Source organism: Temnothorax longispinosus, chromosome 9 (genome assembly GCF_030848805.1).
Source record: "Temnothorax longispinosus isolate EJ_2023e chromosome 9, Tlon_JGU_v1, whole genome shotgun sequence".
Lineage (NCBI taxonomy): Eukaryota > Metazoa > Arthropoda > Insecta > Hymenoptera > Formicidae > Temnothorax > Temnothorax longispinosus.
In genome coordinates, this window is record NC_092366.1 from 12,409,367 (window position 1) to 12,435,219 (window position 25,853).

General features: G+C 39.9%; 2 protein-coding genes and 1 long non-coding RNA gene across 13 annotated transcripts in view; 1 reads left to right on the plus strand and 2 right to left on the minus strand.

Annotated features, from left to right (window-relative positions):
* Window positions 1-25,853, minus strand: part of Shab (Shaker cognate b) — a 651,715-nt gene that overhangs the window by 467,317 nt on the left and 158,545 nt on the right. For all 6 annotated transcript variants that reach the window (XM_071789559.1, XM_071789558.1, XM_071789555.1 and 3 more), the window contains exon 6: window positions 5,025-5,326. In XM_071789559.1, the coding sequence (XP_071645660.1) occupies window positions 5,025-5,326 (302 nt within the window). The remainder of the gene's footprint in view (window positions 1-5,024; window positions 5,327-25,853) is intronic.
* LOC139819817 (uncharacterized) lies at window positions 5,336-13,921 on the plus strand. 6 transcript variants are annotated; one of them, XM_071789569.1, is made up of 4 exons: window positions 5,336-6,523; window positions 6,592-6,664; window positions 6,752-10,218; window positions 10,385-13,921. In XM_071789569.1, the coding sequence occupies exon 4, from the start codon at window positions 12,600-12,602 to the stop codon at window positions 13,644-13,646; it is 1,047 nt and encodes a 348-aa protein (XP_071645670.1). In that variant the 5' UTR covers window positions 5,336-6,523; window positions 6,592-6,664; window positions 6,752-10,218; window positions 10,385-12,599; the 3' UTR covers window positions 13,647-13,921. The 6 variants fall into 6 exon arrangements, with proteins under 6 accessions (XP_071645670.1, XP_071645672.1, XP_071645666.1 ...); XM_071789571.1 differs by having other exon boundaries at window positions 7,129-10,218; XM_071789565.1 differs by having other exon boundaries at window positions 5,336-7,327; window positions 9,960-10,218.
* Window positions 20,084-25,853, minus strand: part of LOC139819827 (uncharacterized) — a 34,230-nt gene continuing 28,460 nt past the window's right edge. Inside the window, exon 2 of the long non-coding RNA XR_011733826.1 lies at window positions 20,084-20,477. This is a non-coding gene — a long non-coding RNA (uncharacterized lncRNA). The remainder of the gene's footprint in view (window positions 20,478-25,853) is intronic.

Genomic DNA, 25,853 nt, shown 5'->3' on the forward strand with positions numbered 1-25,853 from the left:
ATGTGTAGACTGAGATGCTTGCGTCGACACTGAGCCGACCAGAACCCAGCCAAAGATAGAATTAAAGGCGTCTGGTTCACCTTTTCCTCCCACACGACGACCATCCCGAATCAACGAAGCAAAGATATCTGCGCCGATTAAAATGTCGACGGGGCCGGGTCGGTGATACTGCGGATCCGCAATTTTTAATCCCTGTAGATGTTTCCACGCTCTTGGTTCAATCTGACTACCCGGTAACTGGGCGGAGATGCGCGGAAGAACCGTAGCCTCTATTGACATGCGCGTGTTACTGTTGCCCTGTGTTTGAATCACGACTAAGGTGTTACCCCGGGTGGCAGCTGCCTTCGTATCATTCACCGCTAAGACTATGATACGACACTTGGTTCGTCCGAAACCCCCCCCTTTGCATGCAGTTCTCCGAAATAAAATTCAATTGACTGGCACTATCCAAAAGAATGCGAACAGGGAATGGATTCCCGTGGACGTCGAGAGCTTCGGCCTGTACCGTCGACAGTAATACTGTCAAACTCGATTTCGCAACGCTAGTCATGGTGACGAGGGGCTCGTTATTTTGTGGCAACAAACTCTTGTCGACTGCCGATTCGGAAAAGGCTCCGGTATCCGCGGGGGCACTCGCTGAACCCGAATTCCGTTCGAAGTGCGACAGCGTATGATGCTTAGCCTGGCACGACCGACACGTCCCCGTCGATGGACAGTTGTTAGTGCCATAACCCGCGCGAAGGCAATTGAAGCACAAATTCGCGGTTTTCGCCGTGGAGTACCTTTCCCCAGGGGATAGTTTCAAGAATCAAATGCACTTGAAGACGAGATGTTGTTCTTTGCACACCGGACACTCGGCAGTTCGAGTTGCGAGCGATGAAGCTGACCCGGAATTTTTCGGTGAAGACGACTGTGATTTGAGCGACATGTTCGAGGGCCCCGACACGGACGCGAGGACCCGGCAGTATCTGAGAGGAACTTTGTAAGTTGCGCATACTTCAGTATTTCCTCTGCCCAGTGTTCGGATTCAAACTTCTCGCAAAGCGAACGGGGTAATTTTTCTAGTAAAAATTTGAGCAGTAGGTAGTCCCAAGAGTCTGTGGAAAATCCTAACAGGTTCGATGCCCGCGTATTCTCGGTAAATGTGTCCAACAGCATACGCAGAGGGGCGGCTGAGTCCGTTTTTAACGGCTTAACGTTCAGCATCAAGTCCACGTGGTAATCCGTTAAAACTCATCTGTTCTGATATCGCGCAATCAAGGCGTCGTAAGCTATCGCGTAGTTATCGGCGGAGAGCGGGATGTTCTTGACGGTTGAGCGCTTCCTCTTTCAATGAGGCCACCAGATACTGGTACTTCTCCATGAAGGAGATACTCCGGTTCTCGTGAATGGAAACGTTGAATAATGCGATGAACGAAGGCCAAAGCGCGAGATCCCCCGAGAATTCCGGAAGTGAGATTTTGGGCAGTCGGATAGACGACGTTTGGACCGGGACCTGAGCGGCCGCTCGGTCGGTGCCCACAAACTTCTCATAACGCCCGATTACCCCGAAGCGCATCGTATCGAATTCCTTACAAATTGCGTCTTCCGCGGTAAACTCCTCGTCTGAGGCGTCTTGGATTATTTTGAGGTAAGCCGCCTCAAAATCCTTAACCAATCCAGCCACGGTAAGGTATCTAACTAGGAAATTCGGCCTCTGCGCGACATTGTCCGCGGCGAGCATTGACAGCTCATAGATCTCCCTCATCCGCTGTATACACAACTCGCGTTTAGTTACGTGACCTCGGCTCATGATGATCGGAACGTGGAACACGTGCGCAAGGTCGAGGGTTCACGTGAGCTCGAAATAACAACAATCGAAGTAAGGGTTCGAATTCCTATGCGAAGGCTCGATGGAACATTCACAAGAGAATATTCTTTGACTATAATGCAACAATTGACGCGATAACATTACGGCACAAACGCAAGAAAACGAGAATCAAACATAGGATAAATCTCAAGGATGGTTGCAGAGGATAAACAAAATAAGAAAATAGTTGTATCAATGATCAAAATTATCAATTAGGTTGGCACAGGTGCCCGGTTGCGACGAGAATTGCACTCAATCTCTATGGCGTTACGATTAGATCAGGGTGTGTTGCGCGCGGTGTTACGGCACGAGCAGCATACACGACATGAGCGATATATACGACACGAGCAATAATCCACGACACAAGCATTAAGTACGACAACTTCTTTTGACTCGATTGTAATTGCAATTATAACGTCTAATGATCAACTTGAAAGAACGCCAGAGTGTGGAGATATTTTATATCGGGAATTAGCGCCGACAACAATAATCCCGATCGATGGCAAATATGTTGACAAGAATTCCAACGATCGGAATATGTATTTCGAGTCGTGCCAAAGTCGACTCAGCAACAACGAGAAGTAATGTAGCGCGTTATTATTGAGCGCAAGTCTATGTAGAAAAACAACGTGTATACACACGGCCGGCCCGTGACCGCGCCAAGGCCGCCGATAGCAAGACGAAAATGTATGGCTTGCCCGAGAATATTCGAGAGCTGAATATTTCGGTTACTATATTAATGATTACTGGTTTCTACTAATTACCGCGTCAATTGCGGATTTCACGATTAATGCAGATAACAGCGATGGCACGTGTTACTACGAGCGAGATTCCCGCGAGTATTCTCGTCGCGAATTAGGAATTGCGAGCGAGAGATATCGCGCGAAACTGGAGATGATTAACACGCCGTGCGTTGTCGCACCTCACGATTACTAGAGCAAACAAATTGGCGAATTCACGACTAATGCAGATAACGACAATGGCACGGGTTACAACAAGCGAGAAGCTCACGCGAATATTCTCGTCGCAAAATAAGAACTGCGAGCGGGAGATATCGCGCGAGACTAGAGACTATCACGCGCCACGTGTTATTGCAATGTGTGACTACAAGAATGAGCGAATATTAGCAAATTAGCGAATAAAGCGAGATAAGCGAAAGGTCGGCGGTAATTTTCTAACGTGAAGATCCGGCTCGAAGGACCAATGAACGGGGATTGTTTCGCCCCGGAGGCTAGATTTGCGATATTGTTACTCGAAGGACCAGAGGGGGGTAATTACCCCTCACGACTAATGATAACGCAAAAGATGCGCATGCAGCAAAATTGTAAAGCGAAAAACGACTCACCGGGATGCGCCGGTCGCCTTGGCTCCGTCGGGCTTCGTCCTGCCCGGGCCTCGTGGCCGCTCAGGTGTCCTTGTCTAATTCCGCATGCAAAACGCAAAGCAAAGCAGGCACGTGCAAGCAAGCGAAAGCAAAGCAGTAGCGAGAGTAGGCAGGAAGTCGTGATCATGCGGCCGGCGCTTCTCAAGATCCCGTGTGTGTGTGTGTGTGTGTGTGTGTGTGTGTGTGTGTGTGTGTGTGTGTGTGTGTGTGTGTGCCGTAAGACGGCTTGCCGAAAAGTGTAAGTGCCGTAGGACGGCTTGACGACAAATGTATGTCTACCGTGAGACGGTTTGACGATGAGTGTCTATCCTCTCCGCGGTCCTGCAATGTGCCGCGGGCGAGTAGTTATTCCCTTTTTGGGGGGAGCGGATGCCGTCGGCGGATGGGCGATGGCAGCACCGATAGGTGAGTCGCATAATTCTACTGCTCGCGATCCGCCGACGTTTCGCGCAAAATTACAAAGAAAATGATAACTAGACAAATGACGAATTTTAACGACTATTTACAGCTATGTACAAGGCGATGCGCTAAACAATAATTGTTCTTCGATGGAGAAATTTTTTAGCATCTTTTGTAAAGCTTTAAACAGAGTAAAGAACATTAAACAACATTTACTTCAATTTATGTTTTCTTACGAAAGCAACTTCAATACCCTATAATTCTGAAACCGTTCGGATTCAAACATATATTTATTAGACATTTTTGACTTGTTTTCATGTGCTAAAGCCGCTGTACCAGTTTCAGCGCCAAGTTCAGAAACATCCTGTATTTTTGTAACTAATGCCAAGATGTTTTTATGATGATGTAATTATACTATTTTTCTTTATAAACGTTTTAAATTATGAACCACAGAACTTAGGATAAAATTCGCCAATATTCACATTATGCAACATATAATGTGAGACCGCATAATCAAATTTGTGTCGTATTATCTAACTTCTACAGTTTATAATTTTGAAAAATAAAATAAAAAATAACGATTTTTATTTAAAAAATTTAAAGTATTTCGATTATGACTATCAAGAGCTTTATTAAAAAGAGATTCAATAGACATACATACATACGTCATACATACTATAGACATGCATACGTCTATAGTCTCACAAAACTAAATAACTTTGATCTAAAACATTTTTTAAAGATAATATAATGATAATATAATTAATCCTAGCTCTCCACACTCCGATCCAATAGACTGCTAAACGTTTTTCGGTTTTCTAGTTTTCACTAACATAGTTTTCTAGTTTCCTTATAATAAGTTCAGTTTAAATTCAAATTATATTTTCTAGACCTGATATTATCATAAACATCTTATTCAGAGTCTGTATTGCCAATTTCTACAGCACAAGCTTAAAAATATTAATTAGAATAAAAATAACAATGTGACAAAGTCGAACGGTCTCACGGACCGGAGTGTGGCGAATTAAGCACTCAAAAATAAGTGTGGCTAGGGTTAAAAATGTTTTTTAAAGGTAAAAAAGTAAAATAATGTAACACACTTTAGTTGCCCTATAACGAGTGTGTATGTCTGTGGAGCGGGAGGCGATGGGAGAGTGTATATATGTGTGTAAAATATCATACATAAATTGTAACATCTTTCAAAGAGTTACTTTCGTGGTGCTCTCAAGAAATAAAATAGAGAATTTTTTTTCTCTAGACTCTTTCTTGTATCTGAGTGATATTGAGTTATAAATCATGGACAAAGTCCAATATAATACTAAATACATACATATATACACGAAAAATGTATATGTAATATGTTAATACTATATATTTAATGTTTGAACTTACGCTAGATGTCACATTTCCTTGGTTGGCATGCTGCGTCGGCATTTCGTCTTGGTAGTAATCATCGTTCTGGGCACCCGGTACATTTTGGACAAAGTCGAGGAGCCGACGATTTGGGCTGTCAGGCGTAGTAGGCAGGTCATTCGGTAAATTCGGAAAACAAGCATTAGACGTACTGCGCCGATGTCGCGATAGACTATAATGCTCATAATTGCGGTAACAACCGGGCCCGGTCTGAGCAGGTCCACGGCCGCATGCAGATTCCCCCTCCGTGCTGTTACCATCCACCCCAGACATGTTATGACCTTGAAACAAGTTCAGGTATTGTTCTTTAGAATAAAAGAATAAATTGCTGAAGAGATTAATTAATGGATACTATTATTTAAATGTAAACTATTACTTAAATAGGTAACTATCCAATAACTTATATTCTTATATGTAGACTTAGGAAAAAGGAATGGAGAGAGGTGGGAGAGAAAAAGAAAGAGAGAGAAGAGAGAAAAATAAAAACTTAATTAATTTTTTTAACAGTCTGAATATTGAAAGAATTATACTTGAAAGAAAATGTGAACATATATAAAACACAAAGCTCCTCTTATGAGGAAGCTTGTATTTTATTTGATGCATAATTATTAGTATTTATTAGTTTGGCTTCCTTATAAAGGAAGCTTTATGAGTAAAATAAGCAATGGTAGCGATCTGTAATGATGAGGAAGCAATGTGCAAGTTTTTAATTTGCACACTTTTTTTAATTTTAAATTTAACCTTTTTATGAATTGAAAAAGGGTCAGGAGAGTTCGGCTCGAACCGCCGTGCAAATCAGACGTGTGTCCCCTGCTTTCTCGTTCGCTTAGTGTGCCTGTTGCGCAGTCCCTAGTAGTGCATTGGTTTTAAGCTACGCGGGAGTACTTACAATTAGCTTGAACTCTTTTCGGGGGGGTTTTTATTTTTTCTACTAATTGTTGTTTCTCTCTCGGAGAGGGGAGCGTTGTTCAAGTTTTTAGTTAATTTGGTATGGATTCGCCGGATCACGTCGCCACGTCGGGGCAGCTCTCACGTGATAGCTCTCGTACCTCAGATGAAAAGCTAGCCCTACAATGTCGCTAATAAAAAAATGAGAATTTGCGTCTCAGAACAGGAATTCGACAAGATTACAAAGGACTTCAGGATCGAGGATAACATTTCGGATAGAAACCGCAGAAATCATTCCTCTAAAAAGCAGAGGGACGAGGAGCTTTGCAAGCGGCAAAACCTAACTATTGACGCGGGCATTTACACTTTGAAGAAGATATAGAAGTGGACGTGGGCTCCCCCGTGAATGTAGGGGACAATCGGGGCCGCGATCTTTTAATAAACCAAGCGACCCCGACCAACTGTAGCGATTTGAATGTAGATATTCGCAACACGCCGCCTGCTCGCAATGATCACGTGACTAAACAGACGATACACGTGATACTGCCGTGGACAATGTTATGCCTCCTTTTGACAAGGAATCCTATATTGTAAGTGGTTCTACTTTGAAGAAATGTGACCCTGGAAATTATTCGTTTGACGCGCAACGCTTTGCTAGATTTGAGGACAACTTTAAAGGTATCGCTAAAATAACTTTACGCCTTCCCCCCGATCAAACTACCACAAAAAAGGTAAGAATCTTATTAAAATATGGCTGGTTCTCTCAGATTTACAAATCTGCCCTGTATCTGTAACTATGATTAATCATTTTTCGGCAGAGGCGGAGTTTAAAAATTTTAGAGACGCTAATCGCGCGCTGGAAATTATAGATAAGCTCAGTGACCCAATTAAATTTAAAGCTCATTTGGAGCAACTTTCTATAATTTGCAAAGGTGTAATTTTGGATTGGTCGACGACGATCCCTGAGCTGTGGTCGATGATTCGTGACAAGTCAAATATTCTCAGACTAGAACGAATGTACCGACGGAAATGGGACTCTACTACTAAGAAATCTTATTTACTAGCAACAGATAATATTGTAGTTACTTTCAAAGAGAATAAAGTCAGAGACTTAAAAATTTTTGCCAGCAGAGTCGGACTCACTCAGAGTTAGACCGTACGTACCTCAAGCGAGACAATGCTTTAACTGTTTTAGATTCGGTCATACGAAAATTGCATGTAAAAGCGAAACTCGCTATTATTTGCGGCGACAAATCCCACGGTCAGTGTGACAAATCTTTACGATGCTGTAACTGTGGAGGTCAGCACAAGTCCACGTTTAAAGGTCCCACGACAGATACTTGAATCCTGATGCCTGGCCAAGCTTGCCGCCCTCCTCTAAGGTTACACCACCCGTAAGAATTAAAATAATTAAAAAAATCGGTTTCCAGAAAATAGATAACAAAAATCTATACACTCTATAGCACTCCCCGGAAAATTCTACCCCTATTTTATATACTTTTGGTAAAAATTCGGTCCAATAGTTTTTAAGTTAAAAACGTTCAAACATAACGGCCCCAAACATACACCACCCGTAAGAATTTTATATAATAGTATAGATTCAATTATTGTTCCTTTTCTACAAACCCATTAAATTAATTAGATTAAATTACAATTGTTACAGTATAGTCCACTTCAAATTCAACGTTTTAACTGTTGCGTTAATTTTAGTTGTAATAATTTGTAACGTATGTTAACTTTATCCAAAATATAATCTCTAATTTTTATGTGACACTGAAGATGGTCCTATAAAGGTCCGAAATGTTTGTTATTTTTTACTTTAATATAGAATTTTTTAACACTAACACCTTGTTACGACTCTCGACGCTCCTTTTTCTTTGATTAATTTTTAATCTTGTGAGCCTTTTTGTTATATTTTTAGAATTTTCGTATGTCCACCAGATCATGTCAAAAAAATATTTTTAAAAATATTTTTAAAATATTGCAAATAAATATATTTAATAATATTTATGTCACACGTGCGTGGAAAGTGGCCCATTCCGCGCGCGACGCGCGCGTGATAGACCACTTTCCACGCACTTGTAATATAAAATAGGGTGTGTAACACGTGCGTGAATTTCTATCTTCCCGCATTTGTTACACAAATAACTATTATATCACACGTGCGTGGAAAATGGCCCATTCCGCGCGCGCCATCTGTGCGACAAATAGCCAATTTCCCACGCAAGAAATTCCTGCACGGCTTCGAGTGAGAAATCTCTCGCGCGTGCAGAATCGGCCATCCATCGCACAGATGACGCGCGCGCAATAAGCCACTTTCCACGCACTTTGTAATATAAAATAGGGTGTGTAACACGTGCGCGTTGAGAATTGGACACAAGTGCGGGTGATCGCGCTCGCCTTCGGCCCGTGCGTCCACTCCGCACTCGTGTCCAATTCTCAACTTCCCGCACTTGTTACACAAATAACTATTGTAAAATCTTTTAGAAATATTGCCTCGAAGAATGAAATATGTTTAACCCAATCAGCAATAATTGTTGCAAGCCATTACGTTTGAAAGATTTTTTTAATATTTGAAAAATATATATCTTTACATCTGTTAACTGCTATAAACACTCGCGGTATCTTTACTCAGTCTCGCAGTATTACTTGAAACTTTATCGCGGATGGTTTGTCGGTGGCTCGTAGAGATTCCCGATTCGGTATTCAATCAACACACGAAAACTAAAGTCTCGATATAAATGTCTTTAATATGATATCTCAGGATACACTCTTTTGTAAGAATCACACTTGTTACGGGCCGCTGCCCTACGGCTCCTGCTTCGCGCTCGCTCGCTATTCTCCCTCTCTTGCTCTCACACTCTTTCTACCTTCTATCTTCCTAATTCTCACTAACTCTCTGTCTGTCTCTCTCTCACACACCACACAACGCTCGCGCTCCAGCGTCATCTCGGGTTACTTTTTCGCTCGCTCATTGGCTGTCGCCATTGGTCGCCATTACTCTTTATAACGCTCCGTCTCTCTATCTCATTCGCTCGCTTAGTACGATCGTTATCATTAATTGTGATAACGATTTGTTATTACATTTTACTTTGGAAAATATTATTTTGTATATCTATATCATTGCAGCAATGTTGGGTAAGCCTTCCGTTGTATTGCTGGCAAAGATATGTCTTACGAATGTCATGATTTTGCTTCGCCGGAGGCCTGCTTATATTAGCCCTCAACTTTTACTTACGACTTACGAGTTAGTCTTACCATTATATGCTGCTTAGTGGCGTCGTTGCGAACTAGCACGGAAAGATGCTCTACCATGCATCTTACTTAATTAAGAATATTTCATATTTCAAAAATATTTGAAAAAAATTATAGAACCAATAAAAAAATATTTTTTAAATATTTTGGAACAAGATTATAAAACAATAAATATGTAGATTTGAATTCATATTTTAAAAATATATTTCAAATATTTAAGAAAATATTGTCTGGGTGATAAAATAGAATATCTTTAAAAATATTTTTAAAAGATTCTTAAAATATTCTGACAAATGTTATCACAAAAGATTAAAAATCTTATCTTAAAATAGAAATATGTAGAAATATTTTTTGAAAATATTTTGTGCTGTATGGGTACACACACACACACACGCGCGCGCGCGGGAGGGAATGCAGAAGGGGCCTTCGGCCCCCCTCCCGCACCCACCTCCGCCGGTAGGCAGCGTGAACTTCGCTTTACAACTTAAAGTATATGCTAAGTTGTAAAGCGAAATTGTAAAGCACATGCATGAGGGGGTGCAGGGGAGCAAAGCCTTCCCGCCCACGCATGTTAGCCTCCCTGCACCCCTCCATGCATGTGCTTTAAGCGAGAAACACAGACTTTTGCATAACGCATAATACGTAAGCATAAGAGAACTGATTGGTCTATTTCCTTATGCACATGTGTATGGACCAATCAATTTTCTTATACTTACGCATTATGCGTTGTGCCGAAGTGTGTGCTCCCCGCTTTATAATTTCGCTTTACAGTCTTCCCGCTGTTCTTACATCTCTCCACTGATGGCGGTAGCAGTTCCGTCTGTATAGAGGCCCTATATAAGAGTCTGGTCACTGAGTGGACTTACGCCTATTGGCTCGATCAACCTTTTGTAACAAAATGGCGAAACCAATTAGAATGTGACTACAGCCCCCTTCTCCTTCTTCTTCTTTGGGTTAAAGCTGATGACTCCAGTCTCTGAATGTCCTTGACTCTAGATGCTAGAGTCCCTGCATGGTGGAAGAAAACAAGGTGAGTCAAGTCAGGCGATCAATTTTCGTTCGTTTTGCGCAACTCACCAAATCCGCCATCTTATTTTACAAACACATGCTTGATCGTGTATACGTGTTGTATACAAGCTATTGACTGTGATCTGAGAATTGTCAAAACTTCTAAAAAGGTGTATTTATTTATTTAGATAGTTTTCGAGAGGCTTACAGTTTTGTCCTATGACAAAGTGTACATATCAAATGACATTGCAATCAATCGACAAGATGAACAAATTGTTGGACCGCATAAAACAACTCAGATGGTTATGGCTAGAGGACTGTTCAGTAAATGGAAACAGCCAGTGTTTTATGATCATGACCGAGCAATGGACAAAAAACTGTTGGACAATATTATCATGAAATTGTACGAAAGTGGATTCACAGTCGTGGCAACGACATCCGATTTGGGATCAAGTAATTCAACTGTAAAAAATTCTTTGAAAATCGGGACTGAAGGAAATTAACAGTGCTATTTTGAACATCCGAGTGACAATAAAATCCTCATTCACGTATTTGCTGATGTACCTCACTTGATAAAATTAGCACAAAATCACTTTCTCTCGATAGTGGTTTTTTTTACAAAGAAATTCATCTTACGAAGAAAGTCCTAGAGCAGATTTTGCAGTACAGAGGGGAAGGTGATGATGTGACTATGGCCTACAAGTTGACAAAAAAACATTTAACTGTAAGAGGTACCGAACGACAAAGAGTTTCTATGGCCGTACAAGTGTTTTCGAATTCCGTTGCTGCTTTTCACTCCAGGCTAACACTGTTCCTGTTGACAAAAATTCGAGTTTGATTAATGCGTACGATATTTCCAACTGCATGGCGGATGACGCCTATGTTTTAACCACTATTTTTCCGGAAAATTTGTCAATCAAAGAAAATAGTGAATCAATGGAAACAGAGGAATCGGAGGAATTGGAGACAAGAGAAAATCCTGCACATATCGCTGATTGTGAATCATTAAGAATTACCAAGGAATTCGCATATTTTCCTATGGAGATAGATGATAATTCTGAAGGTTAATATTCAATTAAAAAGTAATAAAGGAACTATAATTTAATTCGCTTTTTTTTTAGTTCACTTTTTTTAAATCAATTTTGTACAGAAAAAAATCATGAATTCTACGAACGGAAATGGAGGAACAAACTATGTTCTCTTCGGATAAAAATCAAGAGAAATAATTTGATGATTTGCAATTTTTGTTAATTTGTTATCATCAAATCACTTCCCTCACCATCATCGTCACCAACTTGGCACGAGAATGGTATCAAGGAAAACATTTTGTAATTTAAAAATATTACATCTATTTATATTTTTTTGTTAGCTTCGAATATAACTAGCTACAAGCCATCTAGTCAAGAAATAGATCTATTGAGCCAATTAGAAACTGCTGATGCCCAAGAGTGGAACGCTGAACAAGGTTTGAAGTATGTGACCGGTTATGTTGCCCATCGTTTTAAAGAAAAATATCCGTTCTTGGAAAATAAAAGTAGAATGTTGGTCGCAACTGAAGAAGAAAATTATATTTCCATCTTATCAAGGGGAGGTCTAACTCATCCCTCTGAAGTATTCTTGGACGCAGAAAAAATAATGGAGCAAGAATTTAAAAAATTCCATCAGAAAACTTTAAGCCCAGAAAAATACATTTTCAAGAAAGTCACCGAGCTCGTGAAAAAACGAGTGAAAAATATTCCACACGAAATTTTGCTTTGTTTGGTTAGGACCAGAACCTACATTAGAGATTAAGAGTATTAAACAAATTTATTTGTGACGAAAATAGGAAAAGAAAAGAGAAGAAACTGACGAAAATTTGTAATAAAAAATAATTTTAATTTCATGTCAACTTTTTTTTCTGTTCAGACTTTAAGGAAAGCTCAACTTTATTATAAGAATCCTTTCTTTTTTCTTTATTTTTGTTTTGATGCAGTTGCTTTTGGAAAAAATTAGTTATTCCTTTTTAATTGTTTATTATTTCTTTATTTTTTTCCACTTGTTTATGCAAGAAAATGTATTTTATTTATTCTATTATTTTGAATATTGGCTGGTTTCCCGGCAGTAATGGCTGACCTGGTGGCAGCTTTCTATTGGTCGGTGGCATTACGCTGCGCCTTGACTCACCTTGTTTTCTTCCACCATGAGTCTCTGTATAAGATGCGAGACGCCATTTTGTTACAAAATAGCCTCAGTGGCCAGACTCTTATATAGGGACTCTGCGTCTGTATCGTTTGCAAGAGAGTCCTGAGACTTTGAGCGGAGCGGACGTGTCGACGACGGAATTAGCAAGTGCGAGCCAAGAGTAACGTGTGTCAGATTCCGCCCTTTTCAGGGCGCTGACGGCGTGTCGGATTCCGCCCTTTTATGGGCGCCGACGGCGGTGGTGTCTCTTTTTCGCTTGTTATTTGTGACCTGTGTCTTGCCCGCTGGGAGGGCATTTTTGACAAGGTGGAGTTTTTCACCGAAGACGACGATGACAGTGGACGTCCCTCTAGCTCGGAGGGCAAAAGTACCAACAAGACGGTTGTAAAGCAACTTGCATCTGACTCTCTGGCCGGAACATCCGTTTCCGGTCATACTGACAAACAGCCTCGCTTTGATGACGCTGCTACCCACGTTCTAGACAAGGTACCTCGCATTGAGGAAGTCGCTACTGTACAAGGTAAATTTAGTTTTAATGATCGTTTTCAATGCCTTGCTACATCTCTGGATATGCATGATATGCATGAGGAACTCTGCGATACTTCTGCTAACGTCAGACGAGCTCACGAGAAAATTAGCCCTTCTGGTGAAACTAGCGTGGATGTGCGACGGGATCGCGCCAGTGATGCGCCTCGTTCTCCTTTAGCCTCTGTGAACTGTCGTGAAAGGCGTCCACCGCCTATCTATTTAAATCAAAGACCTCAGGACTTTCAAACTCTTTCCACATCGTTGAAGAAAGATATTGGTGACAATTTTCACTTGAAATTTATCGGGAATCAAGTTAAGTTACAGTTTAATAAGCTCGAAGATTTCACCGACTTTAAAAAATTTGCCATTGCAAAAAATTTACCTTTTCACACGTATTCATTGCCTGAGGAGAAAAGTATCACGGTCACACTTAAAGGATTGCCTAACATTCCAAATTTATCTATCAAAGAAGAATTGAAGGACGCTGGCATTATTATTAACTTATGCACTTATATTAATGCAGAAGAAAGCTTATATGCTATTTTCAAAATCAATCTCAGTGCCAAATATACGCTTTCACATCTAAGAAGAATCAGATTTTTATTCAATTCGCGGATCTACTGGGACAAATTCATCAACTCCAAGAAGATTTTGCGATGTTTTCAATGTCAAGCTTTTGGACACACGTCAACTAAGCTTTCAAGTCACCTCGCTGTGTCAAGTGTGCTGCGGATCATTTAACCACGGAATGTAAAAAGTCTCCTGACACTCCAAATGTTGTAATTGACAAGAAGATCACCCGGCTAGTTTCACTCAATGTTCCGCTTATTTAAAATTCTTGGAGAAAAGATCTGTCAAACCTGCTTCGCACGTTTTATCAAATTTTTTGCATGACCCGGAGCGCTTGCACGCAAAAGTAGCCTCTAATCCTAACCGTAGTTTTGTCTCCAATAGTCAGCTAAATTTGAATTCGGCTCCAGTTACTTCTCGTCCTTACAGTAAACAAACAACATCTGTTCGTATGAGATCGCCTGCTCGATCTTATGCGGAAGCGGTTACAAATGTAAACAGAAATGCCTTCACAAATAATAGATCGGAAGATATTGACAACGTTAATAACTTGTTTTTGGAAATTAGTAAGCTGAGGCAGTTGGTTGATATTCCGAACATGCTCAGTGTTATCAAACAACTTAATATTAAACTTGCCTCTTGTAACGATGGTCTTAGTAAACTGCAAGCTTTCATTGACGCAGCTGATTTAATTTATTAGCCTTCAACTCGCAAATGTTAACAAATCTTAAATTGTGCTTGTGGAATGTCACAAGTCTTAAGAATAAAGTGCTGGAGCTGGGTCAATTTTTGGCTGACAAAAAAATTGATATTGCTTTGGTCAGTGAAATATGGCTGCACCCTAATTTTAATTTTTCTTTTGCTAGCTATGATGTTGTTCGTCAGGATTCCGACAAGGTTATTGCCGGGGGACTGGCGATTATTATCAGCAGGTCAATTAAATATGTCGTTTTACCTCCCTGCACATTGCAGGGGTGTGAGTTACTCCTGGTCGAGGTCTGTGCGGGTCTGAGATTTACGGTGGGTGTTGCGTATGCCTCTCCTAAATCTGATTTTTCCTTTGATTCTTTAAATGCCTTTTTTGATGCTCATTCAAGAGTGATCATTGGCGGAGATTTTAATGCTAAGCATAGACTTTGGAATAATTTTTCTAATAATACGAGAAGGGTGTATTTATACAATTATCTATGCGTTTGACACGAGTCTTGATCAAGTAATGCCATCAATTATGCATCTTCGAAAACCTTCTCTCTTCCGCCATGCCGGTCTTCAACGTCAAAATCACCGTTCTTGAAGCGTTGAAACCACTCTCGGCACGTTTTTTCACTAATAGCGGCCTCACCATACGTATTTGAGAGCATTCGATGAGCCTCAGATTTCTTCATATTGAAGCAGAAAATTAAAACCTCCCGCAAATAACGAGAATTTGGCTCGTAAGGTGACATTTTAAATCGAGAATAACTTTATGATGCAGGCACAAATCGACTAATATTTCGATGGCGTTATGTTTACAAATGCCTAATCTTATTGTATGACGTCTACGATCTATTTATTTCGACCACCACTTACCGCTACAGCCATCTTTTAAAAACGGACCAAACTAAGTTGTACACCCAATAAATGAATCTAATATCTCTATTATTCATAGTTCCACCTTTTCTCACAAAATTCCGCGTAGAAACCCTTCTAATATTGATATCTTCCTGGCTAAAAATATTCCTTTGATAATAATTTCTATACGATGGAGGACTTATCCTCTAATCATTTTCCTATAATTTTAGACCTGGAAAATACTTCTGTAATTAAAAAAGACAAAACATATTATAAAACTGATTGGAAAAGCTGTAGAGAGGCAACTAATAAATGGAAAATTAATTTTGATCTCAGGAGTGATGATGATATAGACTCATGTAAAACTTCAGAAGTTTTTACATAGATCCCTTAAATCAGCCTCAACTATTAATAAATTTGGATACCATTCTCATTCCTTAGATCCATTATATTCCGAGCGACATGATTTCTTGGTTAAACTTCGTAATTATTTCCGCAGGAAATATCAGAGAACGGGTTTTTTACGCTATAAAATCTTTCGCAACATTTTGAACTCACATATCAAAAATCTTCTACAGGAGGCTAAGGATGCTTATTGGTTTAATAAACTTAAAGATGTGAATATTAAAGATGAGTTTCTTTGGAATACATTAAAATAGCGAATAAGCGAATAAGCGCTCCTGCACCTCCGTTTATTTTGGAGGATCAAAGTATTATCTACGACCCGGCTGATAAGTCAGCGGCGCTTGCAAAGAGTTTTTATTCAAATTTTTCGTCATTTTTAAGTCTTGCCTCCCCGCATGATACGAAGGTAAAAGATTTTATTGTGTCTCTGGATGAATCAAATCCTCCTGTGGATTTGAGTTTTTTAACTCCGAACTTGGTTGCCTTTGTAATTAATAAATTGCCGAATAATAAAGCTCCTGGCCAGGATAAGATCACTAATATCATGCTTAAAAAATCTGCCTTTAAGATTATTCTGCAACTTTATTATATTTTTAAAGCTTCATTCAAATTATTTTATTTTCCCAAAGTCTGGAAAACTGCATTAATATTGGCTTTTCCTAAACCAGGCAAATCTCAATCTTCGCCTTCAAACTACAGACCAATTAGCCTGCTGAGCTCTTTTAACAAGGTTTTTGAAAAAATTATTTTACTTTAGATCAATTCCTTTTTGAATAGTAACAATATTATTATTAATGAACAATTTGGATTTCGGAGAGGCCACTCTACTGTTTTGCAATTGCTCAGGGTCTCGGAATACTTCTCCATGGAGTTAAACAAGGATCGGAGTTCGGCCATGGTTTTTTTGGACTTGCAAAAAGCTTTTGACTCGATATGGCATGCCGGTTTACTATATAAATTAAATTCAATTGGTTTGCCCACTTTTATTGTTAAATTGCTTAGTAGTTACCTTGCGGGGCGATCGTTTCTGGTCTCCTTTCAGGGAGAACTCTCTCCTCTTTTTGATATCTTAACGGGTGTCCCCCAGGGGTCTATCTTGAGCCCGATCTTGTTCAATGTCCACATCAATGATTTGCCTAAACATCCTAATACATGTCTTGCAGTTTATGCCGATGATACAGCTGTGTACACATCTTCGTGGAGCGCAGCTCTACTCGCGTCAAGATTGCAATGTTACATTGATGACATTGTTCGCTTCTTTTTAGAATGGAAAATGTCAATCAACCCGCAAAAAACAGAAGCCCGCAAACTAAATTTTGGGCCTCCATTGATTCGGGTTTTGAATCAGCAGATTCCATGGTTTAAATGTGTTAGATACCTGGGTGTACCAATTGATTATGGCCTCAGATGGGGCCAGGCCATTCATGATCGCGCCTGCAAGGCCCTCGGCAAACTGAAAGTTTTATATCCGCTTATGAACAGTAATAGTGGGCTTCATATTAATCTTAAACTTTTATTATATAAAATATGTGTTAGATCTGCAATGCTTTACGCTGCCCCCGTATGGGCGACAGCTGCACGATCTCATCTAAAACGCTTACAGATTACACAAAATAAATTTTTGCGTCAAATCCTCGGCATGCTATATAATACTCCTATACCTGAACTACATTCCAATGCAAAAATCGAATACATTGATGAAGTAATTGCTAGACAGCTTACTAATGCTTATAAGCATGATCATTTAAATCCTCTAATTAGCTGTATTGGTGATTATAACATTAATGATATTCCTATGAAAATTAAATGTCGCTTGCCTAAGCATTTTGCTCCCAGTATTCCCAAATAAATTGATGGTGGATGTTTTTTTTGTCGCACACGTTTTAATTTTTTACTACATTCACATATTCTCTGCTCACTTATTTATTTATATATTATTTTTATTTTTTACCTCCATAATCCACTTTTTCTTTTCCTTTTCCTTTTTTCTTCTGTTTTTTTGTGCTGCTATATGCTCAATGGGTTTTTTGCAATTTTTCCCATACGCTTCATTTTGGAACTAAGCGTCCTTTCGATATCAGAAACTTTTATGTTTTTTTCGGTATTACTTGATTATGTTATATGCAGGTTTGGCTGGTCCTGGGAACTGCGTTCTCTAATCTCATCGGAAACAAAAAAAAAAGCGTATCGTTTGCATTGTATTGTATCGTAACGTACGCTTAGAATAAAGAAAGTTTTGTCATAGCTCGTTTTAGTGAATCAGCCGTTGTTCCCTCTGAGTAAGAGACACAATAGTGGTATCAGAAGTGGGATACATTAAAAATGGCATTATCAACCAAAACTCTAGCATCGTTAACAAATGTTTTCGCGGAAGCTATTCAGGAAGCTGCACGAATGGCCGCTGAATCGGCAACAAGTGCCACAGCTGGTGCCTCGGCTATATCGAAACTACCATCATTTAACATCGGCGAATATCGTTCGTCAAATGGAGCTGTTCGAGATCGCAAATGCTCGAGATCACGAATGTGTTAGATAATTTCAATAATACTTTATTCGGTTATGGATACACTTTGTGAGCATGACAAGCTTCAGAGTGGAAAAGATAATCTCGCTTATGCACTTACGTGGACATAAAAAGGGTTTAATAAAATTATAAACTTATAATTGCTTGAAGCTCTGAGATCAGTCGTTACAAATATCAGTCGAAGAAGGAATGAATGATGTAGAAAAGGGGACTCGACTCACGGCGCGTTCGCAATGCACCCACCTAACCATGCACGAGCAGTGTAGCCCGCAACCCGATAATATACAAATACCCAACAGAATGTTCTTGAATATTCTTATTCTTAATTTGTCGACAGTGTCATGAGTCACGGCGGAAGTGTAACATAATATTTATCCAGCGGATCACCGCTTATCTGTTTCGCGCTCACTTCAGAATTATACTCCGTGCGATGTTGAGTCACTCTAATTCTCCGGCACGGTCTTTTCGACGATCGATTCTCTAATTACAAAGATAACTGGCTATCTGCATCTTCGGTATTTTATTTCGAGAAGCCTTGAATCTATTATTCTTTTTTGACCTTCGCTAAGCGTTCGTCATCCATGACGCGTTCTTTGTCTCGTGTGTGTATAAAAATCCATAGAACTTACGGCGCGTCGCCATTTGTCAACAGTGTTTCAGTGGGTCAAGATCTGTCATCAGTCGATTTGCGATGGTCAGTTTTCATTCACGCGCGGGTTATCCGATACGACAAACGAGAAAGTGTCGATAGAGATTTCATTTAAAACGCCCGCATTTCCGATTTCAGTTAAATCCAAATACATTTCTAAATTATGTTACTCTTTAATTTCGTCATTATTTTTGGTTGTTAAAATAAACTATTGTGTTACTTCAAGCTTCGATGCCAATGGTCTCTCACCCACTATCCCTTCCTCACTCACACGCGCGCGAACAGGAGTTAGTGTGGAAGATTATTTTAAACGCTTTGAGTGGGCACTTAAACTGAGCAAAATTCCGAAAGATTAGTGAGCCAACTTCACTCCCCACACAGCAAAATATATCTGAGATATAGCCAGATATCTTTATGCCTACAATTTTAAGTCAAATCTAAGATATCTTATCAGATATTTACAGAATATCTGCAGGACATTATTACTCAATATCTCATTATATATTTGAAAAAGATATATCTTTGCAACATTTGCATACAAATATATGGCCGATTCACAGTTAGCTCTTATATTTTATAAAGATCAACTCTATTCATAGCTAATAAAACAATCCGAGAAGACTTACCGATTCGTCGTACCGATTCGTCCCGGCGAAAGCCACACGCCGCGAGGGGACTTAGAAAATTTTCGCTCAGACGGCGCTGGAGGTAACGACCGCGACGCGAAAGCAACACGTCGCGAGAGGATTTAGAAAATGTTCGCTCGGGCGAGCGCTAGTAACATGCGCTGCCGCAACGCGGCTACTTGCGCCAGCATCTTCTCGTAAGCAAAAAATCCTTACGCACTAGGATAAAAGGCGACCCTGTAAAATACTTGGCTAATATTTTTCGTGACACCTCCAAGATATTATACAGTGCAGAAATAGCAAAATACATTAGTACATTTCATATATGTTTTTTATGAGACAGAAACTAGATCAGAAGATTTTTGATAAATCCATTTTGGATAAATCATGAAAGATCCTTTCTTATTCTTCTTTAGATACAAATTAGCGTTCAGATATAAAGCTTTATATTGGAATAGTATCTTAATTTTGAATTTATTGCTAATTCTTATGAAAAGAACTTCTTTTATATCTAAAGAAGGACTCAGCATTGGTGAAATATCTTTTGAACTCTTAAGAGTCATTTTAGAACAAAGAAATAATACAGAAAAATAATTAGTTTCATAAATCAAGAATTAAAAAAAAAATTTTCTTGCATTTGGGTTGTATATAACATATCTACTTTTAATGTGGCATAGATATCCGATATATATACAGAATCAGATATCATATCTGACAGGAGACCTACGGAAGTGTCCTCCTCCAATTTTGATGAGCTTTTGATATGTTTGTCGTGCCGTGTCGTGAAGTATAGATCTCAGGGCCGGCACCGGGGTCCGTCAATCCGCAGGGAATAAGGACAACACTCGTGAGATTTCTTAACACTTGCTTTTTATTAATAAAGTTAATTCTTAGTTACACTCGTTTCGAATTATTCAAGAACCCTGACTTGCGGGTAGATCGCGATAACATTCACGAAAAGGTTGCGGTACGCGTTTCGATTTAGACTGCCCGCCGCTTGTCTAAAGGGCGGGCTATTTAGTCTCGCGCCCGAAATTATTTCCTCATTGCCAACTCGAATAGCTTCCGAGTTGGTGTCGAGACCCAACTGTCAGCACTTCTGTTTCCGGGATCGGGTTGCATCGGTAACCGCGCGAACTGGTGATGCCCGAAATGCTAAGGCATATGTTGCAATTACCAAATCTTGCGCTGACAGCTCGGTGTTGCAATTAGGCCATCTTGACTTCCGTCTCACAATATGTTGTTTTCTAAATAAAAATAAGGGACATGTATTTTTTATACGTGCCAATAAGCATGTTTAGGGGGTGAAATGCCCCTTTGAAAAAAATCGGTTTTTCTCTTTCGAGCCGAATATCTTCAAAACTATACAAAATAAAACATTTTTCAAAACAAAAATAAAATGGCTTAAAAAGTACTTTAAAACATTAAAAAATTTTTTTTTATTTTAAATTTTGAATAGGGATTGTTTCGCCCCGGAGGCAAGAGTTGCGAAGTTAATGCGTTTGCTCGAAAGACCAGAGGGACAATCGGTTCCCTCACAATCAGTTTTCACGAAGGCAAAAGCGCATGCAGCGAAATAATAAAGCGAAGCGACTCACCGTGTCGGCCGTCGTCCCCGTGAGTCCGCCGGGCTTCGTCCTGTCCTCTGAACTCGTGGACGCTGCGTGGGTTCCGTCTCGTTTGGCATGCGGCAAGCACGTGCAAGCAAGCAAGCAGTGGAGAGCAAGCAACAGAGCAGGCAGGAAAGAAAAGCAGTAGGAGAAGTGCACACTCCTGGTTAAGCGAGGCGGCGCGGCGGGGCGATTTCGGTCCGTTCTGCCCGGCTCCGTGACGATGGAGGCCGGAGGACGACTTGATGATGAGAGCTTGAGGCTAGTGTACTCTCGGACCTCTGAATGATGAGTGCCCGCGGTCCTGAAATGTGCCGCGGGCGAGTAGTTGCTCCCCTTTTCGAGGGGGGGGGGGTGACTGCCGTCGGCGAATGGGCGATGGCAGCACCGACAGGTGAGTCGCATGATTTAACTACTCGCGAACCGCCGACGTTTTGCGCGAGAATTACAAATGCGACGGGGTAACTAATTAAAACTTATGCAACTAAGTATGAATTATATACAGATAAAATGACTAGACTAACGACTACACTATATACAGGGCGATACGCCGAACAAATTTTTTAAAAATATTTTACCACATCAACATTTTTTTTCAAAATTTCAATATTTTTGTTATCACCAAATAAAAGGCAATTTTTTTACAAATTCAATTATATATGATAAAGTTATGTCTTTCGTTGTGCGTCGCGTCAATGGGATCTCGTCTTACAGATCGCTCTGCACAGATCATTCTCTTTGCCTTATTTTCTTATTATTCGGTTTGACTGCGATGTATTTTTTCTCCAGACTAACTGATTTGGACCTTTTAGTCTCACTAAGTTTCTGTCAAATTGAAACAGTAAACTCACCATGTTAAGGGAGAATATATATTTTTGATATTAATATTATACCACTGAGGATGGCTCGGACAGGAGCCGAAACGTTTGGAATTTTGTAATTCGAGGAATAAATCACATTTATATCTGAACGCACCGTGATCCGCGTTGTGACCCTTACAGCCCTTTCTACTTATATTGATAAAGTTATGTTTTAAAAAATCATTTCCATAAATTAATTAGAAAACGCTTTGTATACACGCTACCGTACATGTCTATTAAGCTGACACAGCTTTAGCACAATCGAATAAAACATATAGAAATTTAGCCTTTTTGTTACAAATTTGTTGCTCGATTCCGGATTTTGTTGCTGCAGCCATTTCGGACAAAACAGTGGCTGTACCAGCTTAAGTTTAAGTTAACACAGTTACATAAAAAAATAAGATAAAAAACCAATTACATATTTATTTAGTGCTGTTTTGTTGTTAATTCGTTGTTATATTCCCAAATTCGTTGCAACAACTCTACCATAAAAAAATACCCCTAATTAATCTCACCTAGCAACACCTTAAAAATTCCAGTTTAAAGAAATATCTTGATAGATTACATTATTTTGATTTTGTTGCTTTTTGTTGACCCCGATTTTGTTGCTCCATCCCTATTATCAGAAAACTACCCTTAGTTACTCATATCTAGTGCAACACCTTATAACTCGAATTTTAAGTAAAATTTCGAAGAATTGTATTATTTTGATTTTGTTGCTTCACATTTTCATCAATCTTGATTTTGGTGCTTCACCCTTATCATCAGAAAACAATTCTTAGATATTTCAGGAGAGGTACACTTGGACCCGATACATTTGGACACCGTTCATTTGGACATGGTTTATTTGAACACTGCTCGCCGTTCACTTCGACACGAAAATGCGCGGCCTGTGCACTTGAATACAAAAACGTACGATTTGTGCACTTGGACACAAAAATGAGCGGCCTGTACACTTGGACACAAAAATGCGCGACCTGTGCACTTGGACACGAAAATGCGCAAGTGAGTCCCGATTGCACACATTACCAATCGGACATGACAATATTTCTCGATCAGACCCAGTTCCGATCAGGGAGTCTATAACGTATCTTTTGACGAAGTAAAAATGCGAAAAGTGAACAGATTTACTAAATTTCGACCAATAAAATCGAAGATACTTTAGTGAATTCTCTCACTTTTCGCATTTTCACCTCGTAAAAAGATACGTAATAGGCCCCCAGATACAGTCTCGAATTTACGTGGTTTCCACTTACCACGTGAAGCGAGGTCCACCCACACCCTTATCTGCAGCAAAAGTGAAACAAAGTCTAAGATAGTACGATTCCAAATAAGTTTTCATTATGAGATTCCTGCGTCCAAACAGGACTGTGTCCGATCAGGACTGTCCGATCGAGACTGTTCGATCGGGACTGTGTCCGATAATGTGCGCAATCGGGACTAACTCGCGCATTTTCATGTCCAAGTGCACAGGTCGCGCATTTTTGTGTCCAACTGCACAAGCCGCGCATTTTCGTGTCCAAGTGAACGGCGAGCAGTGTCCAAATAAATTATGTCCAAATGAAAATTGATCGTGTCCAAATAATCGTGGCCAAATAAACTGTGTCCAAGTGCAAACCATTCGATATTTCTATCTAGCACAAATGTAAAGCAACAAAATCAAAATGATATAATCCATCAAGATATTCTTTGAAAATGTTATTATGAGGTGTAGTGCTAGATAGGGATAATTAGAGATAGTTTTCTGATGATAGGGACGGAGCAACGAAAGTGGGGTCGACAAAAATATGAAGCCAAAAAATCGGAGTTGATGAAAATGTCAAACAACAAAATTAATCTAACCCGCCAAAATATATTTCTTTAAACTGGAATTTTTAAGTGTTGTGCTAGATAGGAATAATTAGGGGTAGTTTTCTGGTGATATTGGCAAAGCAACGAAATTGGAGTCGACAAAAATGTGAAGCAACAAAATCAAAATAATATAATCCATCGAGATATTTCTTGAAATTTGAATTTTTAAGGTGCTGTGTTAGAGTAACTAGAGGTATTTTCGTGATAAAAATGGCTGACCAACGAAATCGGATTCAATAAAAATATAAAGCAACAAATTCAAAATGATATAATCCGTCAAGATTTTGCTTCAAATTCGAGTTATAAGGTGTTGTACTAGATAAGAATAACTAGTTTTCTGATAATAGGGGCGGAGCAGGGACTTGGTTAGAGGAGCGAGTGTGGTGTGTACGTATGAGTGAGGAGCGGCGAGAGCGAGTGAGAGTTTAGATAGTAATAAGAAGATTAGCAGGCATTAAAGAGGTTAATAGGTAGAAAGAATAATAGAGAATCAGGATAGGATAATAAAGGAAGCTGGAATCCCATTAATATTGTAGTAAAAGTGCGTTAAAGGCAAAATGGAGAGCGAGAGGTTAGGGAGCGAAAAGGAGGGAGAGCTGCGTTCGCGTTCCAAAAGGGAGCGAAATTTGCGCTGCGGGGATAGTGTAGGTGGCGACATTGGGCGTATTCGGCGAATCAAACTGCTCAGTAATAGTTGAGCGCGATTGGTTCTTACTTTAAGAACCAACCAATCAACGCGGAGTGTGTAGCGGTGGCATTCGTTGAGCGAGCCCATTGGCGGGATAGATCAGGCACAGAGATGGACGAGGGCGAGTTGATAACAGATATGAATGTGAGTACAGATACGGTTTTAGATAAGGTAGGAAAGGAAAAAACGGATAAAGAAACTTTTGCTGTACCAAAAGAGGAGAAAAGAGGAAGAGGCTTTCAAAGGAAGAACTGAGAATGAGGGAAAGAGCGAGTTCGACCAGCAAACTAGATTTTATGAGAAGCGAAAATGGTATGGTATGTGAAATAAAGAAGGCTAAGAAGAAAAGAGAGGAACAAGAACATAGTGCGAATGCCATTTTCAACAGAGATAACAAGACGGTAAGAACGCCTCCAGGTTTAGATAAGCGAATGGCTGGAACCGGACCCGAAGGAGGGAAGAGAGAAGAGGACGGAGATACGACGGTATTGAAAAAGAATGAAGCAGACGGTTCGCTATTAGCAATCTTGAGAGAGATTAGAGACGAGATGAGGGACCTGAGGGACGAGATGAGAGAGATGAGAGAGAGGATGAACGTCTTAGAAGAGGGTTGAAGAAAAAAAGAAGAAAAGGCAGAGGTTAGGATGGATAAGATAGAAGAGAAACTATCGAAGATCGAACGAAGGAGTGAAAACACAACGGATGAGGCGACCGGCGGCAAAATGGAGGAGATAGTGGGAAAGGTGGCGGAGATGGTTAGAAAAAGAGAAAAAAATATGAAGGAAAGGAAGGAAAAGAAAAATAATCTAGTGATCAGAGGTTTACATAAAGAGGAAAACAAGAGCTTAATGGACACAGCGGAGACGTTTCTTGAGAGGGAGTTTGGTGCAAAAGCGGGAGTAAAGAAGATGCGGTCAACAGATAGAGTAGGAAAAGAGATAGTAATAGTCGAAATAGACTGCTGGGAAGCGAAGGATAACATCATGAAGGAGAAGAAAAAGCTGGGAAGTAAAAAAATTTTCATTGATCACGACCTGACCTTTGAGGACAGAGAAGTGCAAAGACGGATAAAAGAAAGGGCATGAAAAGAAAAAACAGAAGGAAAATGGGTAAAAATAGGTTTTAGGAAGCTAGAGGTACAAGGTAGGAAGTATGTATGGAGCGAGGAAGAAAATAAGCTAATAGAAAAAGAAAATTTCTAGAGGGCTGCCAAGTTAGGAGAAGAGAACCAGCAAGTTATGGCGTTCAAGATGACAACAGACGAACAACACGAAAGGAGGTCGGAAAAGTGAAGCAGCTGAAGAATGAAAATAGGCGAAAGATAATTTTTTGGAATGTTGCGGGTATTGAGAGGCAGGACAAAGATTTTTGGAATTATATAGTGGGTTTCGATTTTATATGGTTATGTGAAACATGGTTAGAGGAAAAGTGATGGGATAGAATTAAGGGTGATTGCCGGAAACGCACAACATTACGAAACATAACGAAAAACATTAACGCTGTAAGAGAAAGGAAGAAGGGTAGGGCGAAGGGAGGTTTACTAATAGGTATTAAAAAAGACTGGGGGGCGGAAGCGGAGAATTATGAAAGTGTAATGATTACAGAAGAAATTGC